Raw genomic sequence first — 27,619 nt, 5'->3', positions numbered from 1 at the left:
ATTACATAACTTCTTTAAATATTCATTCCATTATATTCCAGTATAAAATGTCTTGATTCCCAATTTTTTAGTTTGATCCGTGCAATCGGAGGCAGAGAATGTATAATGATTGAAATTAGTGCATTTCTAAAACTCCATAATTAAATGTTGAGGGCAACATGCAAGTTTCATTCATACAGTTTTCTGTTTAAAATGGTTACTTCCTGGCATATTTTATGAACAAAATGTTTATGTGGAATGAATAGCTTCTACTGGAGAGAGTGATTTTTTTGTCAATATTTTATGCAGCATTCTGTAACTGGACTGGAATATTTCTTGAAACAAGCTTTGCAAAACAGCATCAGCTGTTGAATATAAAATAATTTATTTCATGTACCCTAGAATGGCAATATAAGAGTGAAACCAGCCAGGCATTAGATATACCTTTGGCTGTCAAGAATAGTTTATTTGGCAAAGCTATTAAAGACTGCTTAGAATTTGATGGAACAGTGCCTTGGATAAATTTACTGTTATGAATTGTTGCCAAGACTGATAAACACTCTTAACAGACAACTGGGAATTATATCAAAAGTGATTTTGGGAATAAATCCTGGGAATCAAAAGTATGCACTAGACACCATGTAATATAAATGCTCAGTAAAAAGTTTCTATTATTTCTTGTGGGAAAATAATTTTTAAAAATATCCAGATAATTTTGTATATCAAAATACATATACATTTATTCAAATATGAATGTCAGGGTTCCAAGTAATACACTCAATAATAAACTCTGAAGCAGGTAGATTCCTCAAAGAATAGTTTTATTGGATATATCATATTGGCACAGTTCTGATAAAAACTAACTTTGAAGGTTCCCACGGTTTTCACCTAATTAAAAGTTTTTCCCCTTTCCCAAACAATCAGTCACATGGTCCAATCAAGGTGTCGCCTGATTGCCTGGTAACTTCACTCCTCCTCTCTCTCTGGCCACCTGTGGGAATGTCCTTGGTTCCCAGGAGAAAGTATTTTATTTTGGCTACAAAACCCCAGCTATCTCTACTCCCCCCTCCCTATCTCTCAGCTCCAGTGTGGCAACACTGAAGCTTCCAAATGGCTTCAGTCAGGTCAGCTTCAAGGTTGATAGTCTAGTTAAAAAATCTAGCCCCAAATGAGAATCTATGGGGTAATCAGTAAATTGATTTTACAGTATATATCAGGAATCTTGCTAAAACATATATCCTAAAGGCAAGGGCATCTGCATTTGGGGGAAAAAAATATTTAATTACAACAGTGTTTGTTTGAAGCATGTAGCATGTGACAGAAAATGCTACAATCAGATATACCACACAATTTTAGTTTTTGATCTTTTTCTTTAAATATCTTCTTAAATCTTATGGTTCTTAAAATATAGGTGAAAGTATTGTGCATTACTTGCTGATAGAAACAGGTAAAATTGCTATATACACTTTATTCCAATAGTTGAACATTAACAATTTCATTCCCCCATATCTGTCTCAAACTTCTCATTAGTTACAAAAACAGAGCCAAAAGTGGATTTCAGTGAGTTCCGGCATTGACTTCTGTCATTGCTTCTTGGACAATATACTGCTGCATACTCACTCAATTATCACCACTTCATGACATAGTATTAAAAAGTTCTCTTAAGGGCTATGGAACTGTTTTGAAACAGAAGCAGAACTAATATCCTGCTCCTATCTGTATCAATTGCCCATTATATGAATTTACCTCAGATGCAATGTAAAATTTTTATTAATTATTATTCGGTCATGCATTGTATGTGGGGTATTTAATATAACAGATGAAGAAGAAGATGGGAGCCCTGGGCCAGTTCACTTGCATACCAGAAACATCTGTCGCCATCTGTCAGAAAAGCATTATACAATTCATGTGTATCTTTTCAAAATACTCTAGCATCTCAAATGAACTAACATTCATTTACAGAATTCATAGAACGTTTCTCTAAATTCCATTAGGAAACATGCAGATGGAATGCAACTTTATTGGAGAACAGTGCTTTAAAGACTTCTAATCTTCTGTCCAAATAAGATTGACCTGGGATCTGTGTAGATTAAATGGGATGGTTGGGTGCCTCGTGGATCCTGGTGGTTTCCAGCAGATTCTTTGAAATATCCATTGTGACCTTGTAATCAGTTCCTTTGAGCGTCTGTTCGTCTCCATGCAACAGAAAGTGACCAGAATGCTTTGATTGCCATGATTACCCTTGGCTGGATGATCCCTAGTGAATTCTTGGTTTACTGAGGATGTCCAGGAAATGAAGTAGCAGAAGAGGTGCTTGGAGCACTGTGATAGGAAGATGAAAAATGACTAGAACCATCAGGGAAATGAGTTTGGGACTGCACTTTGCTATTTCCTCTCCCTTATTATGGTGAAACGAGTGGGAAAGGGTAGGAGCACTTACACTTTAGAACAGTCTTCTCTTGTAAGTTTGATTAGTTTGAACTTGGTAGATTTTTTATAAGTTGTTAAAAATAATTACTTTGTAAAGCTTTTGAATCACTATCATGTATTGCTGTGCTGTGTTATGTTTGGGGTCATATCTATTTTCATTGGTGTTGATTTTTATTTATTTATTTATCGTGATTATATAATCTATCTCATTAAAAGCAACTCTGGGTGGTGTCCAGTAATTATTGTACAATGTTATGGTGGACATTTTTAGAAGTTGTGGTGTATTCATATTCCTTATTATTAAACGATGGAAGTTGTAATACATTTGATGAATACATTATAAACTGCTCAACAAATTTGAATTCTATCTAAAACTGATTAAATTCAGATTAAATAAATTCACAGTCGAGACAATCAACAATCAAGACATCTCTTTAATTTGTCTAAGAACTGAAAACATTTTTTCCATACTGTACCTTCTGAAAATCAGTTCTTGATTGCAGTTACTGAATTTGTTCTAAAATAAATACTACTTTGGTATTTCTTGCACCTGAAAATGGATGGTAGGCATATCTTACAACCAAACGGCATAGTCCAGGCAAATGCACTGTAACAATAGACTAGCAGACTCCTACTGAACAAAAACTGTACTTAAATGCAATTGAAAGTGGCAAACTGAATTGGACAGAGGTCGGTTTTTGAAGACAAGGCAAGGGCTGGCAAACAATGCTATGTGTTTCCTGGTACAAATAATGCAAATTAAATGCTTGCATCAAAAATTATGAATTAAGTACATGTGCAACACCTTTGAACAATGTGGCAATATACATGTAATCATTGTGATGTCATTTTGACTTGCTAAGCTATGAACAGGGAGGCCTCAGGTTAGCAGTAATGGGGAAAGGATGAAAACTGGCAATGGGTCAGTAGATTTCATGTTGGTATGTTTTAGCTAAATAAAGAATAGTGGATAGCACTGAAACTCAACTTCATGCTGCCTATAGTGCATTTCTAGGTGGATAAACTTTATTGGGAGGCGGTGGCTCAGTGGCTAAGATGTTGAGCTTGTTGATCGAAAGGTAGGCAGTTCAGCGGTTCGAATTCCTAGTGCCATGTAATGGGGTGAGCTCCCATTACTTGTCCTGGCTTCTGCCAACCTAGCAGTTCGAAAGCATGTGAAAAATGCAAGTAGAAAAATAGGAACCACCTTTGGTGAAGGTAACAGCGTTCTGTGCACCTTTGGAATTTAGTCGTGCCGGCCACATGACCACAGAGATGTCTTCGGACAGTGCTGGCTCTTCGGCTTTGAAATGGAGATGAGCACCACCTCCTAGAGTCAGGAACAACTAGCACGTATGTACAAGGGGAACCTTTATTAATATATACATGTCTATAACAGAAATAGTAGCATATTGTATTAAAGGGAAGCAATGCAAACCCATGCTTTCCCCATGCTTGCTTACCCTCTACAATCAACTCTGCTCCAAATTCCCCCTCTATATGACTGCTTCCTCACTACTGGCTCCAAATTAAGATTGTTAGTGGTATGAGCTACTTCCACTTTCAATCATAAAAAGACATGAGGGGAAAATCTTAGCCAATAGAGACTTCATACAGTTCTATTTTGATATATGGCCTGAAAAACTTTGCAGAAAGAAAAACAACCCAGACTAGATAGACTGAAATACAGCAAATGGTGTGGGAGGAAATATTGTTTGAAAATAATGGATAATAATAGAGAAATAAAGCATAGAAATCCTGTTTAAAATCTTTGCACCGCAGCACAAGGCACTAAAACATTTAGCACATAAAAGACAAGACAAAGGGCATCAGTACAGTCTGTAGGTTGTATTGCCAATAGTAGAAAGTCAAAAGTAAAAGAAACAAGAAGTACAATTGAAAGATGTGCATATGGAATAAAAAAAATAGTATAAATTATATACCACCCTGTTTCCCCTAAAAATAAGACATCCCCTGATAATAATCGGGCTTTTGAGTGCATGCACTAAAATAAGCCCTCCCCAAAAATAAGCCCTCCCCAAAAATATTTAAATGCATGTGCAGCTGGTCCCCGCCATTTCTTCTGGTTAGGGTTAGGGAGACAGAGCTGGAAATCAGGTAAGACAGCAAGAGGAGCCGCATCTTGCTCCATGCACCCCAAAGTAATAAGACATCTCCGAAAATAGGGCCAAGCGTTTATTTTGGAGTTCAAAAAAATATAAGACAGGGTCTTATTTTCAGGAAAACATGGTATATGCTGTATTTTGGAAAGTTTCAATTGTATATCTCTAAAAGAAATATTTTAATAGAAAAAAAGGTTTCTACAAAAACTCAAACTTTGTAATTTAGAATAAAACTACTATTAAAATAAAAAGAACTTTTGGTTTCTTTGGGGCCAGGCCAATTCCATATTACAAGATAAGGTAATTGTAAAAAATACAAATAGACATCAATCTCTTTTTGGAAAAATTAGTGTTAATTATTTTTCATAGAACTTAAAGTTACTGTATAATTTCAAAACATTATCAGATTTTATTTAAAATGCATTATGGAGAATCTATCCTGGGGCTTAAAGAATTTTAGGATTTAAAGGGGGGGGAAGGGAAATGAGATGATATACTTGTGAGTTTCTATGGCAGCAGGAAGGATTTTTTTATCAACATCCACTGTGAGAATACATCTTAACCTTTATATTGATGGCATCAAAATCTATTAAGAATTTTACACAATATTATAACTACCCGTCCCATTAGGTCCGGCAGGAGGGGTATGCTGCCAGTCCCATCATCAAAGGAGCTCCATCTGGTGGGTCCAACTTGTGTGTCTTTTCTGCTGTGACTCCTACCCTCCAGAATATGATTCTCTCAAACTGACATTAGCCCTATGTCTGTTAGCTTTTTGGAACACCCTTAAAATCTGTTCCTTTTTCATCAGCCTTAGGGATCCCATGGGAAAACCAGTAGATGGCTGCCTGAAATTAAATGATTATTGTTCTCCTGCAATCTTGAAGGGTTTTTTTAATATCTTTATTTATGTTTGACTGTTTTTAGATTTAATTGTAATTTTTAACTGGTGCCAGGTTTGCATGTTGCCCAGGTCACATTATTGTGAGAAGGCAGCTAATATAAATATGCTAAATAAATAAATTGTAATTTGAAAGGAACATATTTCCCCTCTGTTGGAAAGACAAGAAACTACGACATTTTGGAAAGAATGTGTTTAAAGGCATTTAAGGCATACCTAGGATTTAAGATTGAATTCTCTTCAAAACTAAATCTGTCACTCATATCTGTTGGCCGGAATAAGAAATTGCAAGCTGAAAAGTCATTAAGTAAAAAGCAATTAAATTTTTATTTATAACAGTAATTATCACTGCTAATGGACAAATAATAGAAATATCTGGAAAATTTCAATAGAGAGAAGACATGTAGCCTGTATCTGTACCTGAAAAAAGTGTCTGATAAAATCTACTACTTCTAAATCCAAATCCATGTTAACAAAAGACTATTGCTAATAGTTACATATTCATGTAACAGTCCATAAGCAAACAAATTAGCTATATTATGATTTAATTTAACGTCATGATCCACATAGCATTCTAAACAAAGCTAAACTACACAACAACAATCACACAACTCTATTTCAGCCACATCTTGGTGCAATGTGACAAGTAAGTAAATCCTTTTCTCTAACCTCTAAAAGTTGTTTAGTCCTAAAAGAGCTGACTATTTAATTTAAAAATAACTGGACACAGAAGAAAAAAGAAAATGAATGTCTTAATTTAATACTTTTAAATTTTAGTACTAAATTAATATTAATTTAATACCAACAAGTGCAGGGTTGTAGATTAGTGTCTATGAACACATGTGTGTTTCTATTTCTATGTTTTAACTTCCAAGATTTAAGATTCTGTCAGCTCCTAGAATTAAAAAAACAGAATTCAGTATCATTTGAATACAATATATCTTTGTTAGGAGGTTGAAAGAAAAGGGTCATGAAATGAATATTTACTTACAGCCAAATAAAAGCAACTCTGGCAACAAATTTAAAATAAATATATTTTAAATCATTTTTAAATAATGTATATGGAGTGCTTTTTATTGGCACTTATGTAATTATAATTATAAATTCATATTTAAATTGCTCGTGCTCAAGGTCTATCGTATCATTCACAACATACAATTGATTAGAGGTGAATAGCTAATAAATTTAAATAAATAAATAAACTTTAGCTTCATTTCTCAAATGATTTTAAATGGGAAGGGAAGGTATGTTAGCTTCTATGCATATAAAAACTAAAAAGGGATACTTCTTTTTCCCTTAGGAATTCTACAGATATCATTATTAATTTAATTAACTATTAATTCATTCATAGTTAACTCCATATTCTACTCAACAAAGCCTTGGTACAGTATTTCATTAACAGAAAGCAATAGTTCTTAGCCAATTTTTCTGTATGCAAAAATGAATGATGAATAATGAATAATGTTGAAGTTTCTCTTCTTGGGCTTTGTTGCCCACATTCTTGTCATACAGACATCCTTGAGAAGTTATTATTTAGGCTTACTGTAATTATTGTGGTATTTATCTTTAATTAAACAATTGTTACAGGTTTAGAGAAGAAATAATTTCTCATTTAGCACACAACATGTAATGCATATGTTATGCATATTTTTGACAGAAATGACAGTATGATTTAAAAGGACTTATTTTATCATTATTTTTAAAAGCTGCAGTACAATACTTTTACACCTAGTTGCTATAAAATAAGCTTCAAATACGCTAGATTGTTCCATTGCAAAGCATCAAATGTTCTCTCAGGATGCCCATCTATGGTATAATGCAGTATTTTTCACATATCAGCTGCTATCTATTTTCAAACTTCTATTTGTCTTTAGGGATCTATGATGGACTTCTGAGAGACTGAGAAAGAAGCTGTCAGTTTGCAAAGTATTATATAGCCAAAACATTTGCGAAATCCCCACTGCTTCAAGAGGCAGTCAGGAACAGAATCCGTGCCCTAACAAATTTACTGATAAGCATTAAAATATACATATCCAATCTTCAAGATTAATGTCAAGCCCCTAGCAGCTGCTCACAATGAAAAAACCTAGTTTTTCATATAGTCTTAGTAACTAGATTCTATCACTTCCTCCTCCAAGAGGAATGTACAGATGATCTAGTACTGAATTATTTTGCAAACTGCCATTGTCTTTCTCAGACTCTAACTAGTCAATTATAGCATGGTATAGATCCATGATGGCGAACCTATGGCACGCGTGCCACAGGTGGCACGCAGAGCCATATTAGTGGGCATGCCAGCTCAGCTCTGGGGCGCATGCACGCGCCGGCCAGCTGATTTTCGGGCCTTCTGGGCCCACCAGAAGTAGGGAAACAGGCTGTTTCCTGCCTCTGGAGGGCCTGGGGTGTGTGGGGAAGGCCCGTTTTTCTTTCTTACCTCGCTCCAGATCCTTTCTATGCATCTGGGAAGGGCGAAAACAGCCTTTCCCACTCCCTTGGAGGCCCTTCGGAGGCTGAAAGGGCCCATTTCCCGACTCCCGGTGGGACAGGAAGTGATGTTTTTTCCTGTCCCCAGCCTCCAGAGACTCCTAGAGAGGCTGCTAGAGACTTCTAGAGAGGCTCCTAGAAACTCCTAGAGAGGTTCTGGAGACTGGGGACAGCAAAAAAATGTCACTTCCTGTCCCACCGAGAGTTGGGAAATGGGCCCTTTCAGCCTCTGTATGGCCTCCAAGGGAGTGGGAAAGGCTCTTTTCTCCCTTCCCAGATGCATAGAGAGGATCTGGAACCAGGTAAGAAAGAAAAACGGGCCTACGAGGCCATCATGTGCCAGGAGCGGGGGTTGGTGGGGTTGCGTGCGCATGCACGTGGGCATGTGTGTGCATGACCCTCCCCGACCCCCCCTACTGGCACGCAATGGCAAAAAGGTTAGCCATCACTGGTATAGACCAAGGTGTCAAACTCACCGCGTTACATTGCTGTTACATGACTTTTATGAAGTTTTTCCCATTCACGGAGCTCGGGTGGGTGTGACCTGCACTTGGCGCATCCAGCCCGTGGGCCGCCAGTTTGATACCCCAGTATAGACCACAGACAACAGTGAAATTTATTTCCCTTTATTTCAAGGAAAGATTTAATATACAAAAACAAAGTTTTATTTTCCAATGCAATATTATATTCCAGTTTTCTCCATTATTTATATCCTGGAACTCTTCTGTTCCTCACCTTTTATGCATCAATGCATTGCCTTCCAAAATATTCATGCTGTCATTCTTTGGTAGTTGTATGAGAGAGTGCTTAGTCCTTGGCTAATGAAAGACCTGGCATTAAAGTGAGATGAGGGAGAGGCTTATACTGACTGATGTGAGGCTCTTCTAATAATCTATGCACTCATGCAGGGCATAACAGTGCAAACACCACTTGTCAGTTAAGTGCAGAGTAAAATTGCTCAATCAAGCATTATGCCCTGCAGTTGTCTGAAATTAGTTAATTCCATGCTGGACATGTTGATAGCTTTAGAGAAATTGTTAGCTATTCTTACACCTTGTAAAAATTGATTGGTTGAATGTGTGCCATCAGTCAGTGTCAATTCTTAGTGATAACATGGGTAGATTTTTTCCTGGACACTGTGTCCCTAATGCGGTCCTTCACATCTTCCAATGCTGTATTTATTGGCACTGAATCCATACATTTTGCTGCTGGTCTCCTCTTTTTATTTCCACCTTTCTCAGCATTGTAGACATTTCCAAGGTTAGGTCTTTGATACTATGCCCAAAATATAATAATTTGATCCTGATTATTTATGCTTCAAGTAAAATCTGGGTTCAGATATTTATCAAATTTATATATTAAATTCATGGAAGATTTAGCTAAAAAGTAACTAGACCTTTGAAATATAAACTGTAATATTTAGCTAATGTTTGACCAGCACAATATGAAAATGTCAACTGAAACTCTATCTTCCTTTCAGAAACACGATGGCCACTTCACAGTCATCCAGCTTGTTGGGATGCTTCGTGGAATTGCTTCAGGCATGAAATATCTCTCAGATATGGGTTATGTACATCGGGATTTGGCAGCTCGGAATATTTTGGTCAATAGTAATCTCATGTGCAAAGTCTCTGATTTTGGATTATCACGGGTACTAGAGGATGATCCTGAAGCAGCTTATACAACAACTGTAAGTTCATTTGGGGTTTTTTCCTAATACAAAAAGGTCACTCATGAGGGTGAGAATGGAATTTTTTTACGCATGTACAAATATACAGCTCTTCCATAGCCTATAATATACAATAGCAGGCTATCAAAATGAGTTTTCCTTCAAAGAAGGCAAGCCAAGGAGCAAAATGGGAAACTGCAATTTGCTTCAGTCAGCTTATTTAGGAAATAATTGGCCTATATTATTGGAATGTACACAAGACCAGACTTGCTTCTGGCAAGGTCCTCTACATATAATAGCTGTAGAACTGGCCACTTCATCATTTCCTAACAACGCTGTCACACAGAACTCTTCAATATGCAGAAGTTCAACAAATGAAAGAAGTTAATATTCCAGGTATGGAAGACAGCAACTTATATAAAGCTGAACTTTAGCATCATAATTTCTATTTGGCTCTTACGGGTATGGAATTATAGATTCCATTCTTCCAATAAAGGACCCCCTTCTATACCTATTTGTTTCATAGTCAAAACAAGAACAAGGAGATTTTAAAGCATTCTGAAACATTTGTTGACAAGAGTTATTCATTCAGTCATTCAATTCCTATAGGCCACCCAACTCAACCAAGTGATTGTGATTTCCCCCAACAGATAAAATTCAGCTCCTTTCTCTTGTCCCATCATAAACCAAATGGTGAGACTAATTCACATCATTTTGCAACCATCCCAGGGATGTTAAAAGTTGTAGTGTAATAAACTTTAGAAGAAAACTACCAAAGAGTTATACTTCACCATTTCTAGTTATTCTCTCTAACACTTTAGTGATGTTTGAACTAATTTTCTCTTTTAATTGCTTCGTTTTCATTGTAGCCAGATTGGTTTCATATCTCTGTGTGAATATTATTATTGGATATATTATTTATGTTGACAATAATGATGGATGGATGGATGGATGGATGGATGGATGGATGGATGGAATTTATTGACTCTTTGGCTCTGGCTGGCACAATAGACTGAATTATTGGAAGACTTAGCATTTTGAACCTTTCATGGCATTTGTTATGGCTCTACCAAATACCAATTTAAACTGCCTCCTGCATTTCTAGAAACATACAATCACCATGCTTTTACAAGTGAAATTAGTGTTTTATGTGTGATACAGCATGAGGAACAGGACTAAAGAAATGACTCATATACCTTAAAATTAGATGAAATTAGATTAAAATTGGATATTAAATTTTTATATATTCGGTTTTACATTGTTTTTAAATTTTGTAAATTTATATGTGTTTTAATATGGCTGTACACTGCCCTGAGTCCTTCGGGAGAAGGGCAGTATAGAAATCTAATAAATCTAATCTAATCTAATCTATTATTTTGAAACAATGCCTCAGTCTCAATTCTTAATTACATTTATTTTTCATTTTGGGCCTCAGTAAGATTTTTTTTCCATTGTGATCAACACTGCTTCAGCCTCAGTGATTAATATTTTATTCTGTGGGAGCTATTCCTTTTGGTTTGAAAAATACAATTCTTAAGAGGTGGTAAAGTGTAAAATAAAAATAGATATATTGTATATGTTGTCCTATGCTTGGCACACCAATATTTATGAAGCAGTTCTTTTTTTAGGGTTTCCTTCTTTAGAAGGGTCAGGTTTCCTTGATGAAAAATGAAACAGTTGTGTATTCCCATATGGATATAAAGAATTGGATTTTCATTGACAATGAAAATAAATTTTAATTGTAAAACCGTATTTATTTAACATTCAGTGAAATGTACTCACCTTTTTATTTAGTATATTAACAGTTTTGTAATCTGTTAATCTTGTATCCATAAATACTGAATAAGAATGTCTTTCTATATATGTGTGTATTTGTGTGTATATTATCTTATTTTGTTTTGCAAAAATGTTTTTTTAATCCTACTTATGCCTTTTCAAATTTATATTAAATTTATTAGGGCTCACTATCAAGCTGCTTTTCATTGTACAATGTTCTTCAATTATTTGATTCACCAGAAGCCTTCAATGCTTATTTTCTGCATTAGTTTGTCTTTTTCCCCAGTTTGCTTACAATATAAGACCCATTCAAATAACTTAATTTTTAATTAATTTTAATTTTCTGTTTTCAAATTTTCCTTATTAGAATATTAAAATATCTGCATATATGCAATATTAATCATTCTGAAATGGAGTTAAAAACTCAAGAAGACCTTTTGTTGAAGCTGTTTGCCATTTGTAATTTATTATCAACTTTTCATTTTCTATTAAATTTGGAATTTGTTGATAAAAAAAACTATCTACAGTTTTATGTTCCATAAATATCCAAAGATACAGATGAATCAGGCATTAAGACTGACAAATTTGACTGATCATACTAGAATTTTGGTAAGCTTGAAACAGGATCTAAAAGTCATTTCTAAAAGAGATTTTAATTCTAGAGTTCTTACTATTCAAAAGTCTTTTATTTAAGTCACGTTGTAATTGTATTATTCTATGCCACTATCATTAAAGTCCAGTTTTTATAGTTAGAAATACTAGAAATTAAGCAAGGGCAACTACAGGAAAGGTAAAATAAATTGCAATTTACATTCTGCCCCAAAGTACAATAACTACAACATACAATGCATCTTACAGATCTTGACACTCATTGGAAATGCCCCTGAGTTTAAGTATAATGTTCTAGTTGTCCCAGTGGCAGCTCTAATATCACTTTTCTACCACATGTACAACCTAGAAAAGTAGAATTGATCTTCGAAGGAAATGCTTCCCAGAGAAGTACACTTAAGAAATATCTAATATATTTGGGTCTAAAACACATGTTGATTTTTAATCTTTTTCACCTGTTTTGCTGAAAGATGATCCTTGAGAATTTTGGTGAATTAACTCTGATGTTCCTATATAAATAATGGAAGAAGTAGTGCTAAGACATATGTCAAAACAATACCTGCTGTTGAGATATGCTAGACACAAAAAAGCACAGATGATGTCTATATTTAGTTGAACATACTGAACCAACAGACGGCAATCCAAATCAAAATCTTAAAGAAATATGCTTATAGTTACTTTACTTTAGCCTAATTTCAAATACTTCAGAGACCCTAATCCTGTAAAGATTACCATATGATTTCCCAGCACTGTAACTGAAATCTTTCTAGTAATTTAATGTGATTATTTTAATCCAGTTAATCAGTGGAACAACATTAAATGTAATTTGGATTCTACAAAAGTTACATTTCTAAACTAAGGTTCAAACTGTAATTGAAGTTCATGAAGTGGCTTGTACCTCACACTGTTGATTTTTTTTAAAGAAGCAGCTGGTGAAGATTACCTATTTGGGATGATTAAAGGCCTTAAATCTTTAGTCTACCACAATTCCAATCATCAGTTTTACAATAGAGTAGACAAATGACTTAAATTGCCTTAAAAAGTGTAATAATCTTTGACAAATGACCAGCAAAATTTAAAATCTAAACACAAAATTGAAATCAAATGGGTGAGATAAAATACATTAACTAGGAATATTGTAGCAACACAGAATTTGGCTATTGCACAATTGATAAAAGATCTGAATCTTTTAGAAAATGATAAGCAGCAGGGAAATTGCCTTACAGCACAGTTTCCAGTCCTTAGCAGTAAATAATTGAGAAATGTGCACACAAATAGGATGACTTTACCTTCTCTTCCTCCCTCCCCCCCTGAATTTCTAAACAGCCAATAACTTTTGAGTTGCAGTCTCAATGGATTTAGGAGTAGCTACCCTGGAAGATACCAACACCATAATCATGACCAGATTTGGGACATGAAGAAAAAGAGAAAGATGGCAGAAAGTTATTTCAAGGAAGACAAGTAGAAGTGGTCTGGGACTTCTATATAAAATGATAATAAAATTGAAATAGATGAAGACGAAATAAGTAGAGTTAAGATGGGTACAGATAGGAGAAAGTAACATGCTAAGGAGGTGAACTAAGGTTAGGCTATAATGGCAATTATTAAAAGTTATTTCAAGATAAAGAGGAAAGAAGCCTTGAGAAGGAGAATTACCATAGTTAGAGTCAATTGGAAATATAAGGGTTATTAAGTAGAAACTCAATTCTATATCAATTTCATATTTAAGAATCAATTCTAGGATACATGCTAAATGTATTAGGCTAAATGGAGATAAGCTTATAGAAACAGAAAATATACAATAAACACAAAGCATCTTGCTATTTACTTAAGCAATTTCATTTTTGTAATGCATCATCAATAAACACAGTCGATAATGATAAGTCTGTGTCCTGCTGGGATTGTTTCTGCCCCAGAACCCTGTGACACTGTACGCCATTTATTATCCACATTATTAATGTGCTGTCAAATATGATTTAATTGTGTGATGTTATCACATTCATATAGCCTGATTCATCAGTGAAGAAAGACTAATGAATCAGATCAATCTACAGAATCCACGATGTTGCATGCTCAGTGGATGCATATTAGCACAATATCCTTATTCCCATAATATTTGTTTGAATGGATTTCAAATCAGCCTTTAGGGGACTGTTCTGAGCACCCCAATTAACAGTCCATTGCTATTACAATGGTTTTGAATATGTATTAATTGAGTCAGTTGTCCATGAGAAGTAGTTAGCAAGTAACATGAAATAATTGCTTTTGTATGCAATTAACTGTTTTTGCACTCAAACAATTTGAGAAGAAGATATATATAAATTATGGCAAGGTAGATGAGGGACACGGAATGAAGAAATGAAAGTATGAGATTTAGAATGAGGCTCTAGCAAAACATTTTGCGAGTTATTCATCAACCCTGCAGTGATCCTGTTCAGTTTGGATTGTGCCTTATGCCGAGCTGGAATGTAGCCCTTCATTAATTGTCCAGAGTCAATTAGCCCTTCAAATTGAAATGTTTCATGTCCTGCAGCAAATGTCATCTAAATGATGATTTGGGAAATAATAATCAATAATTTGTTTTCAGATAGCATTGTTTGGAGTGATGAATTCATATAATTTTCAGGGGGGGAAACATTAGAGTAACCGTGTTAATAAAGGAAAAAGAAACCAAATTGCTTTCAGAAAGGGAGAATGTTAACTTTGTTTATAGAAAAAAGCATAATAAGAAACGTTCATGATATTCAGATTTATAGAGCAAAACTAAGATCTATAGTTTTAAATGGAACAGAATGGTTATATTTGGATAGATTAATATCTGAGATTGAAAAATTCAATATTTTAATGTTATCTTGTAAAAGTCCAATTTCAGATATCATAGTTTATTGAATACTGTTATTGAATACCATTACAATATCTTAATTGCAGAACTGTAGTATTTGTTCTATCATTAAAAGTATCTTACAAATAGATGAATAAAGGTACATTGTCTGGATATCAGCTAATCAATAAGAATAGAGCTGGAAGAGACCTTAGAGGTCTTCTAGTCCAACCCTCTTCTCAAGCAGGAAACCCTATACCATTTCAGACAAGTGACTATCCAGCCTGAAATGGTATAGGGTTGCCTGCTTTTAATTGAGCAAAACACAAATACTGAGTAAGACTAAGATGAACCTAGTCTTCAGCTGATTATATTACATTATTCCAATCTCAAAAAATAAACAAATCCTTCGTTAGCATTATAATGCATAATATTTCAGTAGTTGTCATGTCAAAACTTCTTTCAATCATTCATAGATTCAAGAATAGTGATTGGTGATCATCTGCTTAGAAAACAATTTTTCAAAAACATGATTTGAGCATACATCTATGCAGACATGCACATCAAAAAGTCTGACTGATTTGACTGTAATAAAACTGTGATAATTAGCAAAGTTACAAAATGATGGCATGAATGCTCAAAGGAATAATTCAGAGACCTAAATGGTAATGATATTTTGAAGAGTAAAATTGAAATACATATTATAAATGTTAGTATCCCAGAAAAAAAATGAAAGGAAAGTCATAACTGAATGGAATTGAGTTGAAAAATGGAATGCAAATATAGACAACATAAATATAAATATAAATGTGGGAATGTGGTTTACTTATGGAGAAACTGCGCAATTTGTCTAATATGTTAAGTCTGAATCTGTATCCAATGACTAGAAAATGTCTTTATTGTAGTGATTAATAAAGAGTTCCTGGAAAAATGCTTGCCTACATTTCTGTTGGCAGGGTATAAAAGGTAACAGTGACCAAATCTGGGAAATACAATTTATTTATTTATTTATTTATTTTACTTCGAATTTATATACCGCCCTTCTTCCTGGGAACTCAGGGCGGTGTAGAGCCAGATAAAAACAATGCACTTTTATGATGCAGAGACCCTTTGCAAACCAATTTTTTTCTCTTCACAAACAACAGAACGTATAATGGGAAAATTATAAATGTAAGAATATTTGATTGCTGAATGAAAATACCATATTTTCTGGTGTATAAGACAACTGGGCGTATAAGATGACCCTCGACTTTTCCTGTTAAAATATAGGGTTTGGGTTATATTCGCCGTATAAAACTACCCCTCTTCCAATGCACACCAAATAAAAATTAAAAAACATCAACTGGCTCACCCACAATGTAAAAGCAGCTATGCTAGACTCAAAATGGCCCCTACAACAAGCAGGAACCTCACACAGCCCCAAAAAGCCCCAAAAAACAACTTTCACACTTTACACACACACAACACAACACAACTGGCTCACCCACAATGTAAAAGCAACTGTGCTAGACCCAAAATGGCCCCTGCAACAAGCAGGAGCCTCACACAGCCACAAAAAGCCCAAAAACCCAACTTTCACACTTTACACACAGAAAAATCCACATACAGCTTTGTGAGATTTTTTGTGTTTGTGTAGTTAGAGTGAAACACTACAGAAACACACTAAATCTCAGAAAGCTGCACAAATATTATTTTATTTTATTTTATTTTTATTTTTATATGAAAACTAAATTTAAAACTTCCTAAACTTTAAATGGCTAGGTCTAAAAAAGAACAACTAAAAAAAACCCCAATTAACTATTTTTTTTAAAGCTCCCAAAGGGGGGAAAAAATTAACCAATAGAACAGGGGTCTCCAACCTTGGCAACTTTAAGACTTGTAGACTTCAACTCCCAGAATTCCTCAGCCAGATTTGTTTTGCTGGCTGAGGAATTTTGGGAGTTGAAGTCCACAACTCCCTGCCTGCTTGATTGCAGGCAGGGAGTGACTTGCTGATGGAATTTAATTTAATTTAATTTAATTTAATTTCCAATTTATATACGGCCCTTCTCCCTGAGGACTCAGGGCGGTGTACAGCCAAGATAAAAAACATAGAATACAAATATTAAAACATTTAAAATATATATAAATTTTGGCCCGAAGTTAAGAATCACAAACTAATTAAAAGAATTTAAAAATTTGTTCTAAGCCAACCCGGCTTGCTGAAAAAGATAGGTTTTCAGGGAACGACGGAAGGCATTGAGGTCATGGATTCTTCTTATCTCCGGAGGCAACTGATTCCAGAGGGTGGGAGCCCCCACAGAGAAGGCCCTCCCCCTGGGGGCCACCAGCCTACATTGTTTGGCTGATGGCACCCTGAGGAGGCCCTCTCTGTGGGAGCGCACGGGTCGATGGGAGGTCGTCGGTAGCAGCAGGCGGTCTCGGAGATAGCTAGGCCCTATGCCATGGAGCGCTTTAAAGGTGATAACCAACACCTTGAAGCGCACCCGGAAGACCACCGGGAGCCAGTGCAGCTCGTGCAGGAGCGGTGTTACATGGGAGCGCCATGTTGCTCCCATCACTACCCGCGCTGCTGCATTCTGGACCAGCTGGAGCCTCCGGGTGCTCTTCAAGGGGAGCCCCATGTAGAGAGCGTTGCAGTAGTCAAGGCGAGAGGTGACGAGGGCATGAGTGACTGTGCACAAGGAATCCCGATCAAGAAAGGGCCGCAACTGGCGAATCAGGCGAACCTGATAAAAGGTCCCCCTGGTAACAGCCGTTAGATGTTCCTCCAAAGACAGCTGCCTATCCAGGAGGACTCCCAGATTGCGAGCCCTTTCAGTGGGGGCCAAAGACTCGCCCCCAATAGTCAGCGATGGAGTCAACTGACTATATCGGGATGCCGGGAGCCACAGCCACTCAGTCTTGGAAGGGTTGAGCCTGAGCCTGTTCCTCCCCATCCAGATCCGCACAGCCTCCAGGCACTGGGACATCACTTCAAGGGCATCATTGGGGTGGCCTGGGGTGGAGATGTACAGCTGGGTGTCATCAGCGTACTGGTGGTATCTCACCCCAAAGCCACGGATGATCTCGCCCAGCGGCTTCACATAAATGTTGAACAGAAGGGGCGAGAGGACCGATCCCTGCGGCACTCCACAGATGAGAGGCCTCGAGGTCGACCTCTGCCCCCCTGCCAACACAAACTGCGACCGGTCGGAGAGAAAGGAGGAGAACCACCGCAACACAGTGCCTCCCACCCCCAACTCTTCCAGCCGGTGCAGCATGATACCATGGTCGATGGTATCAAAAGCCGCTGAGAGATCTAATAGGACCAGAACAGAGGAATAACCCCTGTCCCGAGCCCTCCAAAGATCATCCACCAACGCGACCAATGCCGTTCCGTGCTGTGCCCAGACCTGAAACCCGACTGGAACGGATCTAGATAGGATGTTTCCTCCAGGAATTGCGGAAACTGTTGCGCGACCACACTCTCAACAACCTTCGCAATGAAGCGAAGGTTGGAAACAGGACGATAGTTGGCCAATATTGCTGGATCCAGGGACGGCTTCTTGAGGAGAGGCCTCACCACCGCCTCTTTCAGGGCAGCGGGGAAGTGACCCTCACTCAATGAAGCATTAATGACGCCCTGGAGCCAGCCTCGTGTAACCTCCCGGGAAGCCAGTACCAACCAGGAGGGACACGGGTCCAGTAAACATGTGGCCGCACTAAGTCTCCCCAAAATCCTGTCCACATCATCGGGAGTCACAGCATCAAACTCTTCCCAGATAACATTCTCAAGACTGTTCCTCGTCACCCTGCCCTGATCTACCCAGTCAGAGTCCAGATCCCCCCGGATCTGAGCGATTTTGTCATACAGGTATTGTCCGAAATCCTCCGCCCTGCCTTCTAAGGGATCCTCCAAGGGAATGGATTCAGGCAAGCGAAGCAAGGCAAGCGTTGCGACTAGCAGCTTAGTAAGCAAGCTGGAGGGGGGGAAACTTTTTTTCTTTTACATGGCTCTGGCGATCCCAGCTGCGTTGCCTGATTAGCAGGCCACTCAGCTGAGATCGTCAGAGCTTGGATCGCCAGAGCCATGCAAAAGAAAAAAAGTTTTTTCTTTTACATAGCTCTGGTGATCCCAGCTGTGTTGCCTGATTAGCAGGCAAATCTGGGATCGTCAGAGCTTGGCTCGCCAGAGCCATGTAAAAGGAAAAACGTTTTTTCCTTTTACATGGCTCTGGCAATCCCAGCTGCGTTGCCTGATTAGCAGGCAACTCATCTGGGATCGTCAGAGCTTGGCTCGCCAGAGCCATGTAAAAGAAAAAATGTTTTTTCCTTTTACATGGCTCTGGCGATCCCAGCTGCGTTGCCTGATTAACAGGCAACTCAGCTGGGATCATCAGAGCTTGGATCGCCAGAGCCATTTAAGGCTTGTCAGAGCCTTTCAGGTGGTCTGCCTGGCTACAGGAGAACGACACCCGGCGTATAAGATGACCCCCGACTTTTGAGAAGATTTTCATGTGTTAAAAAGTCGTCTTATATGCCGGAAAATACGGTAAGTGCTACATCTTATAAGTAAAACATGCTTACAAATAAATGGAGTGCTTAGCAAATGGTTTAACATTCAAATGTGTGGTGTCTGTCTGACTGTTTATTGTACTTAAGATAAATATATAAGAAATATTTGTTGTGTTTCTAGAGATATATTGACTGGAGACATAAATGTTCATGTACTTGTGTGTTTTAAATGAGAATGAAACGAATAGAATAGAATAGAATAGAATAGAATAGAATAGAATAGAATAGAATAACAGTCCTCCAAGAGTTATCTTGGAGGTCTTCTAGCCCAACCCCTTGATCAAGTAGGAGAGCTATGCCATTTCAGACAAAGGGTTGTACAATCTCTTCTTAAAAACCTCCAGTGATGGAGCACCCACGACTTCTGAAGGCAAGCCGTTCCACTGATTGATTATTCTAAATGTCAGGAAATTTCTTATTTCTAGATTGGTTCTTTCCTTGATTAGTTTCCATTTATTTGGCTTATTATTTCTTTCTCTTTCTTCTCTACTTCATATTAAACCACTTATCCTGCAAGGTGACAGTATTAAAAATATGTTTGTATGTATGCCGATATACATTCTTTCACAACAGTTGAAAGCTATGTCACAGTTTTCTCCAAGATAAAAGAAATAATTTCTACAGTGTTCTGTTTTAGCTTATTTCTGTACACATAGAAAATAGTAATCTATTTATTCAATTTCTATAGCCACTCAACCAAGTGAGCAGCTTGTATTTCTGTGTTTATGAAATTTATGAAAATTTACAAAAAATAGGGCTTTGGTAATGTTTAGACTAAAATGTTCATAGTTTGATTTTATTTATTTATTTATTTATTTATTTATTTATTTATTTATTTATTTATTTATAATTAAATTTATATACCGCCCTACTCCCGAAGGACTCAGGGCGGTGAACAGCCAAAAAAGTAAAATATACATACTACAAACATTAAAAACAATTTAAAATACATTAAATACTTTGGCCAAATTTAAAACACCCCAATTATAAAACCAATTTAAAAGCATTTAAAAAGGGAGGTTAGCCCAGACCAGCCTACTGGAATAGGAGTGTTTTGAGGGCGCGGCGGAAAGTGCGCAGATACGGGATCCTCCGTATCTCCGGGGGAAGCTTGTTCCAGGTGACGGCTGCCCCCACAGAGAAGGCTCCCCCCTGGGGGCCGCCAGTCGACATTGTTTGACCGACGGCACTCTGAGAAGACCCTCTCTATGGGACCATACTGGTCGGTGAGAGGCTATTGGTGGCAGAAGGCGGTCTCGTAAGTACCCCAGTCCTAAGCCATGGAGCCCTCTAAAGATGGTAACCAGAACCTTGAAGCGCACCCGGAAGACCACCGGGAGCCAGTGCAGCTCACTCAGGAGGGGAGTCACATGGGAGCGCCACGTCGCTCCCGTAACCATCCGCGCGGCCACATTCTGGACCAGCTGGAGCCTCCGAGTGCTCCTCAAGGGGAGCCCCATGTAGAGAGCATTACAGTAGTCCAGGCGGGAAGTGACAAGGGCATGAGTGACTGTGCGTAACGAGTCCCGATCCAGAAAGGGACGCAACTGGCGGATCAGGCGAAACTGATAAAAGCTATTGATAGTTTCTTTATGTTAAAAAAACCTAGTAATGTCAAATAGGACTACTACGTGTTTAGAACAAAAACAAACTATGTCCTTTGAGTTGAGCTTAATTCCTGTTGACTTCATGGACAAAATCATGTAGTTTCTTGGCAAGAAACCAAGAGATGGTCTGTCACTGTATTGTTCCAGGATATTTTCTTCAAATTTGCAATTCAGCCTGCATCTCTACATTTTATAATGTTTTCTTATCCAAGATTAACAAAGTCCAATTCTGCTTTGCTTTCTGAGCTCAGCCATGGTCAGCTAAGTGCTGCAATCTTACTGGGTAAAATAGAAAAATACAAGGCTAGATTTTGCAAACTTCATATTCTAGTAGTTTAAAGTACTTTGGACAGAGAATAATAATCCGCAAGATGAAGCAGACTGCTGTCACATGCTCCTGGTCCTGCCTGGAAAGCTAATAAATCCTGCATGAATCTGAAGCAGATATCATGCTTCACTTGGCGCACTTTCAAGTGCCAGCTCTCCCTAGTTTTAATTCCACCTTTCGTTTAAGCCTAATGTTTATTATCACTTAGCAAAAAACACAATTACTCAGATTCACCCTGCCTAAAAGATTTCATGCATTGACTGTTTGTATCAGTTCATTCTTAGTAGCAAGGAACATTTTCATCTGACTGAAATCTACAATAAGAGGAGCTGTAAAAGTTTCTGTATTACTCTAAGGGAATCAAAGTATCAAATTAAAAATCAAAGTATTAGTATAACCAAATATATCTCTATAATAGTAATATAAAAGTAACATAGATGTAGCCCTGAAACCCGTTTTACATTTTTTAAAAAAATAAGAACATATTAATCTTCTTTTTGTATTTTTCATTAGGCTAACAGGATGTAGATAGCTGTGTAATAAACAATTACATGTATTATTTCCATTGTGGCAACTTCAAGATGCCTATGCAAATTATTTCTGATTCTTTCAGTAATCCATTAAAATAAGATTGTATTAATTAGTACTGATAAATAATGTATGGTTGTAATCCATGCTAAAGATGCATGTATTAGTCTACTCTGATTTGTTTTTACATAATGAAATACAGCTAAACTGGAGACACAGTGAGCTGGATCCTGGCTGTTTGTCACAGCTAGAACCCACTAAAATCAGTCTGAAAAGTTACAGCTGTCTCATTTCATTCTTTTGGATTTCAATGTGCTTAGGTGTTAAGTGATTTATTCTGAATCTAGCCTAAGGGTGACTAAAAATTATGGCTATAGTCCAATACAAAATCGGAAACAATGGATTTAACTGTGCCTGTTTCTTTTTTTGATTGCCTCAGTCAGGCAAATCTGCCCTACGTGTCACAGACACGGCTTTTTGTTATCAAATTAAAATAAAATTAAGATTAGTTTTAGCAGAAAACTAAATGCTTTGAGTTTAATATTTGTCAGTAAATGAACAGTTTTGTATTGTCAAGTTATTAAAGAATAAATATTATTTGTTGCCTTTGACTGCCCCACAGTGGCTGAACTGGAATTGTACTTTTTTTCAGAAAAATATAGTATTTCTAATCAGTTTGGAATTAGCAGACACAAATATTTGCTCTTCTTATGGAAAGATAAATTTAATGAACACCTTTATTGCAAATTAATCAAATATTTTGTTTATATGATTTGAAATAAAGGTAATCATTTCATGCAAATTTGAATTTTTAAATAATTTGCACAGATACAATCATGAACATATATTTCACAAAAGCTGAAGTATTGAATTTGAAAGATTACCACTTTGCTCAGTAACCGAAAACTAATCTGATTAATTGATCTCAGTATGATAATCAGCAAAGCATCTCCTGATTTAATTTAAATATAATATGTATATCTCTGTATAAAATATAGTATTCTGTCATGGTAGTAAGAAACTTAATTTATTCTTCTTCTATGATCTTGAGGATGTTGTGGATGCATTATAATTACTTTATGCTTTGTGATAATCAGTTTCCCATCAGGCAATTCAGAATTCTCCTAAAAATTTACTATAAATGTCAGTTCAGTATTGTTTCTTATATACTTTGTATACTATACAATACATTATATACTTTGTATACTATACAATAATGTATAGATTATATAGCCAAATGGTCTCAGTTCAGTTATTTATCAAAACCACTTAGTGATATTCATTCATTCTGATGGTACTCTTCAATAGAACTGTGTGAGTGACTTGACAATTCACTTCTAAATTCACAGATTGTTTTTGTAATTACAAATCAATTGCAAATAGGGCAGCAATGTTGCCCCTTTTTTGTATTATCTATATTTGGCAAAACTATGAATCTACAAGTTTTCCCACATCTCTTCTGATCTATGGTCTTTCGTTGTTTAGACATGTTTTCTGCTCTTGCAGCTGGTGACAATACTCAAAACTGGAGAATCTGAATTGTATATGTTTATTTGTGTTTGTATGTATGTATGCATACGTACTTCAAGCTTTTGAAATATACCCCAAGGACGATCAAACTGATAGATTTCCTACTCTGAACTCAGCATTATGAATATAGCAAGATTATCCAGTTATCCACAAGCTATTTCTTTCCAAGTACAAGAAATGTCAGTCCAAAAAAACACAAACAATAAATGGTAGAAGAGGAAAGGATTTTGGGTATTTCCAATTTTCTTCCATATTATCATATTTCAACTAGCTTGAGAACAGTTTGTGTGAGATTTTTTTAATTAGTAAAGGGAAGGTGAGAAAGAAATGCAAGCTGCTGAGAATCTGTTTTGATTGCAGCAGCATAGAAATATGTTTAATTAATTAAATGCAAACATCTCTAAGTCTTCAATTTCACACCACCCATTTTCAGCCAATAGAAAAGTCAAAGTGCTTATATTTATGTATTTTTTGCTTGTAGCTTGCTTTGTGTAAACAATCCAGACTGCACAACTATTAGGTAGTTTAAAGATAAAGGTTAAAGTTTCCCCTATTCAGTCATGTCCAGTTCTAAAGGGTGGTACTCCATCTCTGTTTCTTAGCCAAGGGAGGCAGTATTGTCCGAAGATATTTCTGTGGTCATATGGCCAGCATGACTATACACTGAGGCACACAGAATGCTGTTACCTTCCCACAAAGTGGTACCTATTTATCTATTCACATTTGCATGTTTTCTAACTGCTGGGTAGGCAGGACCTGGGGCAAGTAACAGAAGCTCACCCCATAATGCAGCGCTCAAATCTCAATCCAGACTGTCATCTTTCAGATGACAAGCTCAGTGTCTTTAACCGCTGAGCCATTTAGGTAGCTTAGAAATAGCATTACAAAAACCTTCTCATATGCTTTCAGTTAGTGATGGCAATACATTCTTAGTCTGATAAATATCAATTTATGGATGTATGTGTTATCAGATTAAGAAAGTATTGCCATCACTATACTGAATGCAAATGAGAAGGTTTTTGCAATGTTGATGGCTTTAAAAAAGTATAAAATGCTGTATTATATAATACTGATGCCAAAACTAAATGACTTAATAGAGAAAATGGAAGCTTATTTGTATATTTATCATAAATTATTAAATTAAAAAATGTACATGGTGCATGTAAAGCTTTTTAAAGATTTTGCTAAATGCATACTATTAAAAGCTATGGATCAAGGAAGAATCCTTCTCATAAAGTATTTAGAAAATTTTCTAATTGCTACTTTAAATAAATATTTGAAATCCATTGTTAATTCATTAGTTATATCTTTTTTAAAAAAACATATAATTGTCCTCATGATTGTACACTTCAATAATTTCAGCCACTTGTCTTAAATGATATAGAGTCTCCTGCTTGAGTAGGGGGCTAGATTAAAAGACCAAGGTCCCTTCCAGCTCTATTCTATTCTTATTCAAGGGATTAAAAACTTAACATACTATATTCTCCTGCAATGAAAAACAACCAAGAGGTTTATGAGAGCTACTATGATTATGTAATAGCAATTCTAGACATCATTTTTAAAATGATCCCATGAAAGGCATCTTGCCTATCATATGTGTTTATGCATTATGGTGGGTTTCAAAATTTTTTACTACCGGTTCTATGGGCGTGGCTTGCTTGATGGGATGGCTTGGTGGTTATGTGACTGAGTAGGTGTGGCCAACTTGCCATCACTCACGGCCACTCAGTCACATGACCACCCCACCTAGTCACGCCCACAAAAAAAGGTAGGAATTTTTTTTGAATTTCTACCTATCTACTTATTTTCTGCCCAGGCCTGGCCTAATGTATCAAAGGCCTCCTCCTGCCCCACCCTCCCTTCGCCAGTTGCACGTGTCACCCCATTTCCCCTCCTTCAGCAGCCCCGGCCCTATCCCCGCTTCCTCCCCAACCACCGCTTTTTTTTTTGGGCTGCTTACCTTTCATCTGCGGCGGCTGGTCTGGAGTCTGGAAGGCAAGATGACCTCCGGTAGTTTTTGGCAGCCTCCAGTCAGCCGCTGCTGCCAGGAAGCAGCTGGCAAAGAGGCAGCAGCTGGGAGGCTTCTCGCAGATGCATCAAAAAAGAAAAAGCCGTCACTGCCCTGTTCTTCACGCCAGCCACACACACGCATCCCATTGCCTGCTGTGTCGCGCTCAGTGGGATGCGTCAGTCCAAGTGTGATGCAGCAAGCAATGGGATGCAACAGCAACGGCTTTTTTGGCAACCTCCGGTACTTTTCGGCGGCCTGCAGCGAGCCGCCGCATTCACAAAACAGCTCTTAAAGAGGCTTTTTTCGATGCGACTGCAAGAAACCTCCCAGCTGCCACCTCTTTGCCAGCCACTTCCCAGCAGTCAGGTGGGTGGGAAAAGTGAGCAGTGACCAGGCTACTGGTCTGCGGGCATGGCCAGCCAGTGGTTGCTACCAGTTCAGTGACCCAGGCCAAATTACCACTATCGGTTCGCCTGAACCGTTGTGAACCGGTAGAAACCCACCACTGATATTATTCTAAAATCCAGAAAATAATATCGATTAGCTGGGACTTCTAGAAATTATAGTTACAACAATTAAAGGACACTAGATTGAGAAAGGCAGACTTTCATTGTTCCTGATTGGCGGGGGGGGGGGGGGAACCTACAAAATCCAATGGGTAGTTACCAGCCTAGCATTTCAGAATGATAATGCTTTTTCATTCATTTTGATTAATATGCCTGTCAATAATATAATTATATCAGAAACCTTCTATTTGAATAGTGTGATGATGCTAGACCAGCATACCATATATCCCTCTTCCCAAAAACAGCTGTTTGTGCAAAAGAGCTGTAGCATCTGGGTGGTGTATGTGTCTCTCACTGTGAATATAGAATTGCATGGTCACAGAAAAGGCAGAGCAATTTTTAAACTGCTGCTCTTTTCATATTCTATGCTCCTATTTAAGGAAACAGACAATTCTGGATGCATTGCAAAATATATGTGTATTGATCTACTGTTTCAGAAGTATATGTTGGCAATAAAATACATAACTGTTAGTGGTTAAGTTGGATTTTTCACAGTCTGCACATTAATCCAAAAGGATTAATAGTTTGTCCCGTTTATAGCCTGGATTCTGGCACTTGCAAAGTACCCTTTGCTGCTTCTGTGATTGGGTATATCATATACCTCCTTTGCCCAGCTCTCAATGTTGTCCATAAAACTTAAGCACCTGAGTTGGCATGGAGCTGAAAAGAACCTAGTCTCTGAATTTCACAAAGAAACACCCAATATGTATTTTTCACTCCCTGACAATACAAATCAGGCAAAGCAAAAAAACATTTTATTAAGGGGAAGGGGTTCTTTATATAAGATGCAGAAACATGCAGAAGTGATACATTCATCTTATATATGTGATGCATCAGGAAGCAACACAAAATACAATACATGAAAAAGGCAGACATCCTTAAAACATGTTGCTCCTCTTTTTCCTACCTGAGGTTGTTTCTTTAACACATTGCAACTCTCAAGGACTTCAGAGACCAGCCTATTGTTTGGTTGAGGTTTCTGAAAGGGCTAGTTTTTTCACATCAAGGGGAAAACATGGTTTCCTAAACTTCAAAATACCTGATTCCAATATTTCTTGGCAACCCTACATGTCCACCAAAATGATAAAAGATATCTTATCATTGATTACATTTCCAGCACTTATTTGATATTCCATTATATATCTTTGAAATTTCTCCACAGTTAAGTATTAAATATCTTTTTCAATTCTTTCTCCCATTTCTGCTGCTTCTAATTTTTGCTTCCATGCAGTTTGAACCTAAGTATCACTTTATTTTTCCTTTACATTAAGCGTCAGTCTTATATGTTATGATGAACTTACGACTCACTGTTCTTATGTTGACTTTGGCCTTTAAGAGTCATCACAGTTTCCCCAATCTTGATTAAATAATTGGGGAACCTGCTGTTCTTATTCTTCTACCTGGATTACATCCTCCTCAAGATAAGGTTGGCCTGAAAGACCAATGCGTACTGTGACCACAGGGAACTTGAGTTGTAAATCCATCATAGTTTGAAAAACTGGGGGGAAATTAAGGTTTTACATGCTATGAATTACAGTATAACATAATGTTAATATAGTCTAATTTCCTGAGTTTCTGAAGCTTGAGAGAAATTGTTTTCTTATCCTCTTATCTTCCTAGTCTTTTCAATTACTGAAACTATTCAGTAATTACTGAAGCTATGCTGTTTCTACAGAACATATAAGTTGCACTTTTTTATT

General features: G+C 37.0%; 1 protein-coding gene across 2 annotated transcripts in view; it reads left to right on the top strand.

Annotated features, from left to right (window-relative positions):
- The window catches only part of EPHA6 (EPH receptor A6), a 443,720-nt gene that overhangs the window by 390,033 nt on the left and 26,068 nt on the right, over positions 1-27,619 (top strand). For both annotated transcript variants that reach the window (XM_070943735.1, XM_070943736.1), the window contains one exon: positions 9,398-9,607. In XM_070943735.1, the coding sequence (XP_070799836.1) occupies positions 9,398-9,607 (210 nt within the window). The remainder of the gene's footprint in view (positions 1-9,397; positions 9,608-27,619) is intronic.

The sequence above is a fragment of the Pituophis catenifer genome, unplaced genomic scaffold (assembly GCF_029215685.1).
Source record: "Pituophis catenifer annectens isolate HBS135680 unplaced genomic scaffold, rPitCat1.0.hap2 SCAF_4, whole genome shotgun sequence".
Taxonomy (NCBI): domain Eukaryota; kingdom Metazoa; phylum Chordata; class Lepidosauria; order Squamata; family Colubridae; genus Pituophis; species Pituophis catenifer.
This window is presented reverse-complemented; position numbering and strand designations above follow the sequence as displayed.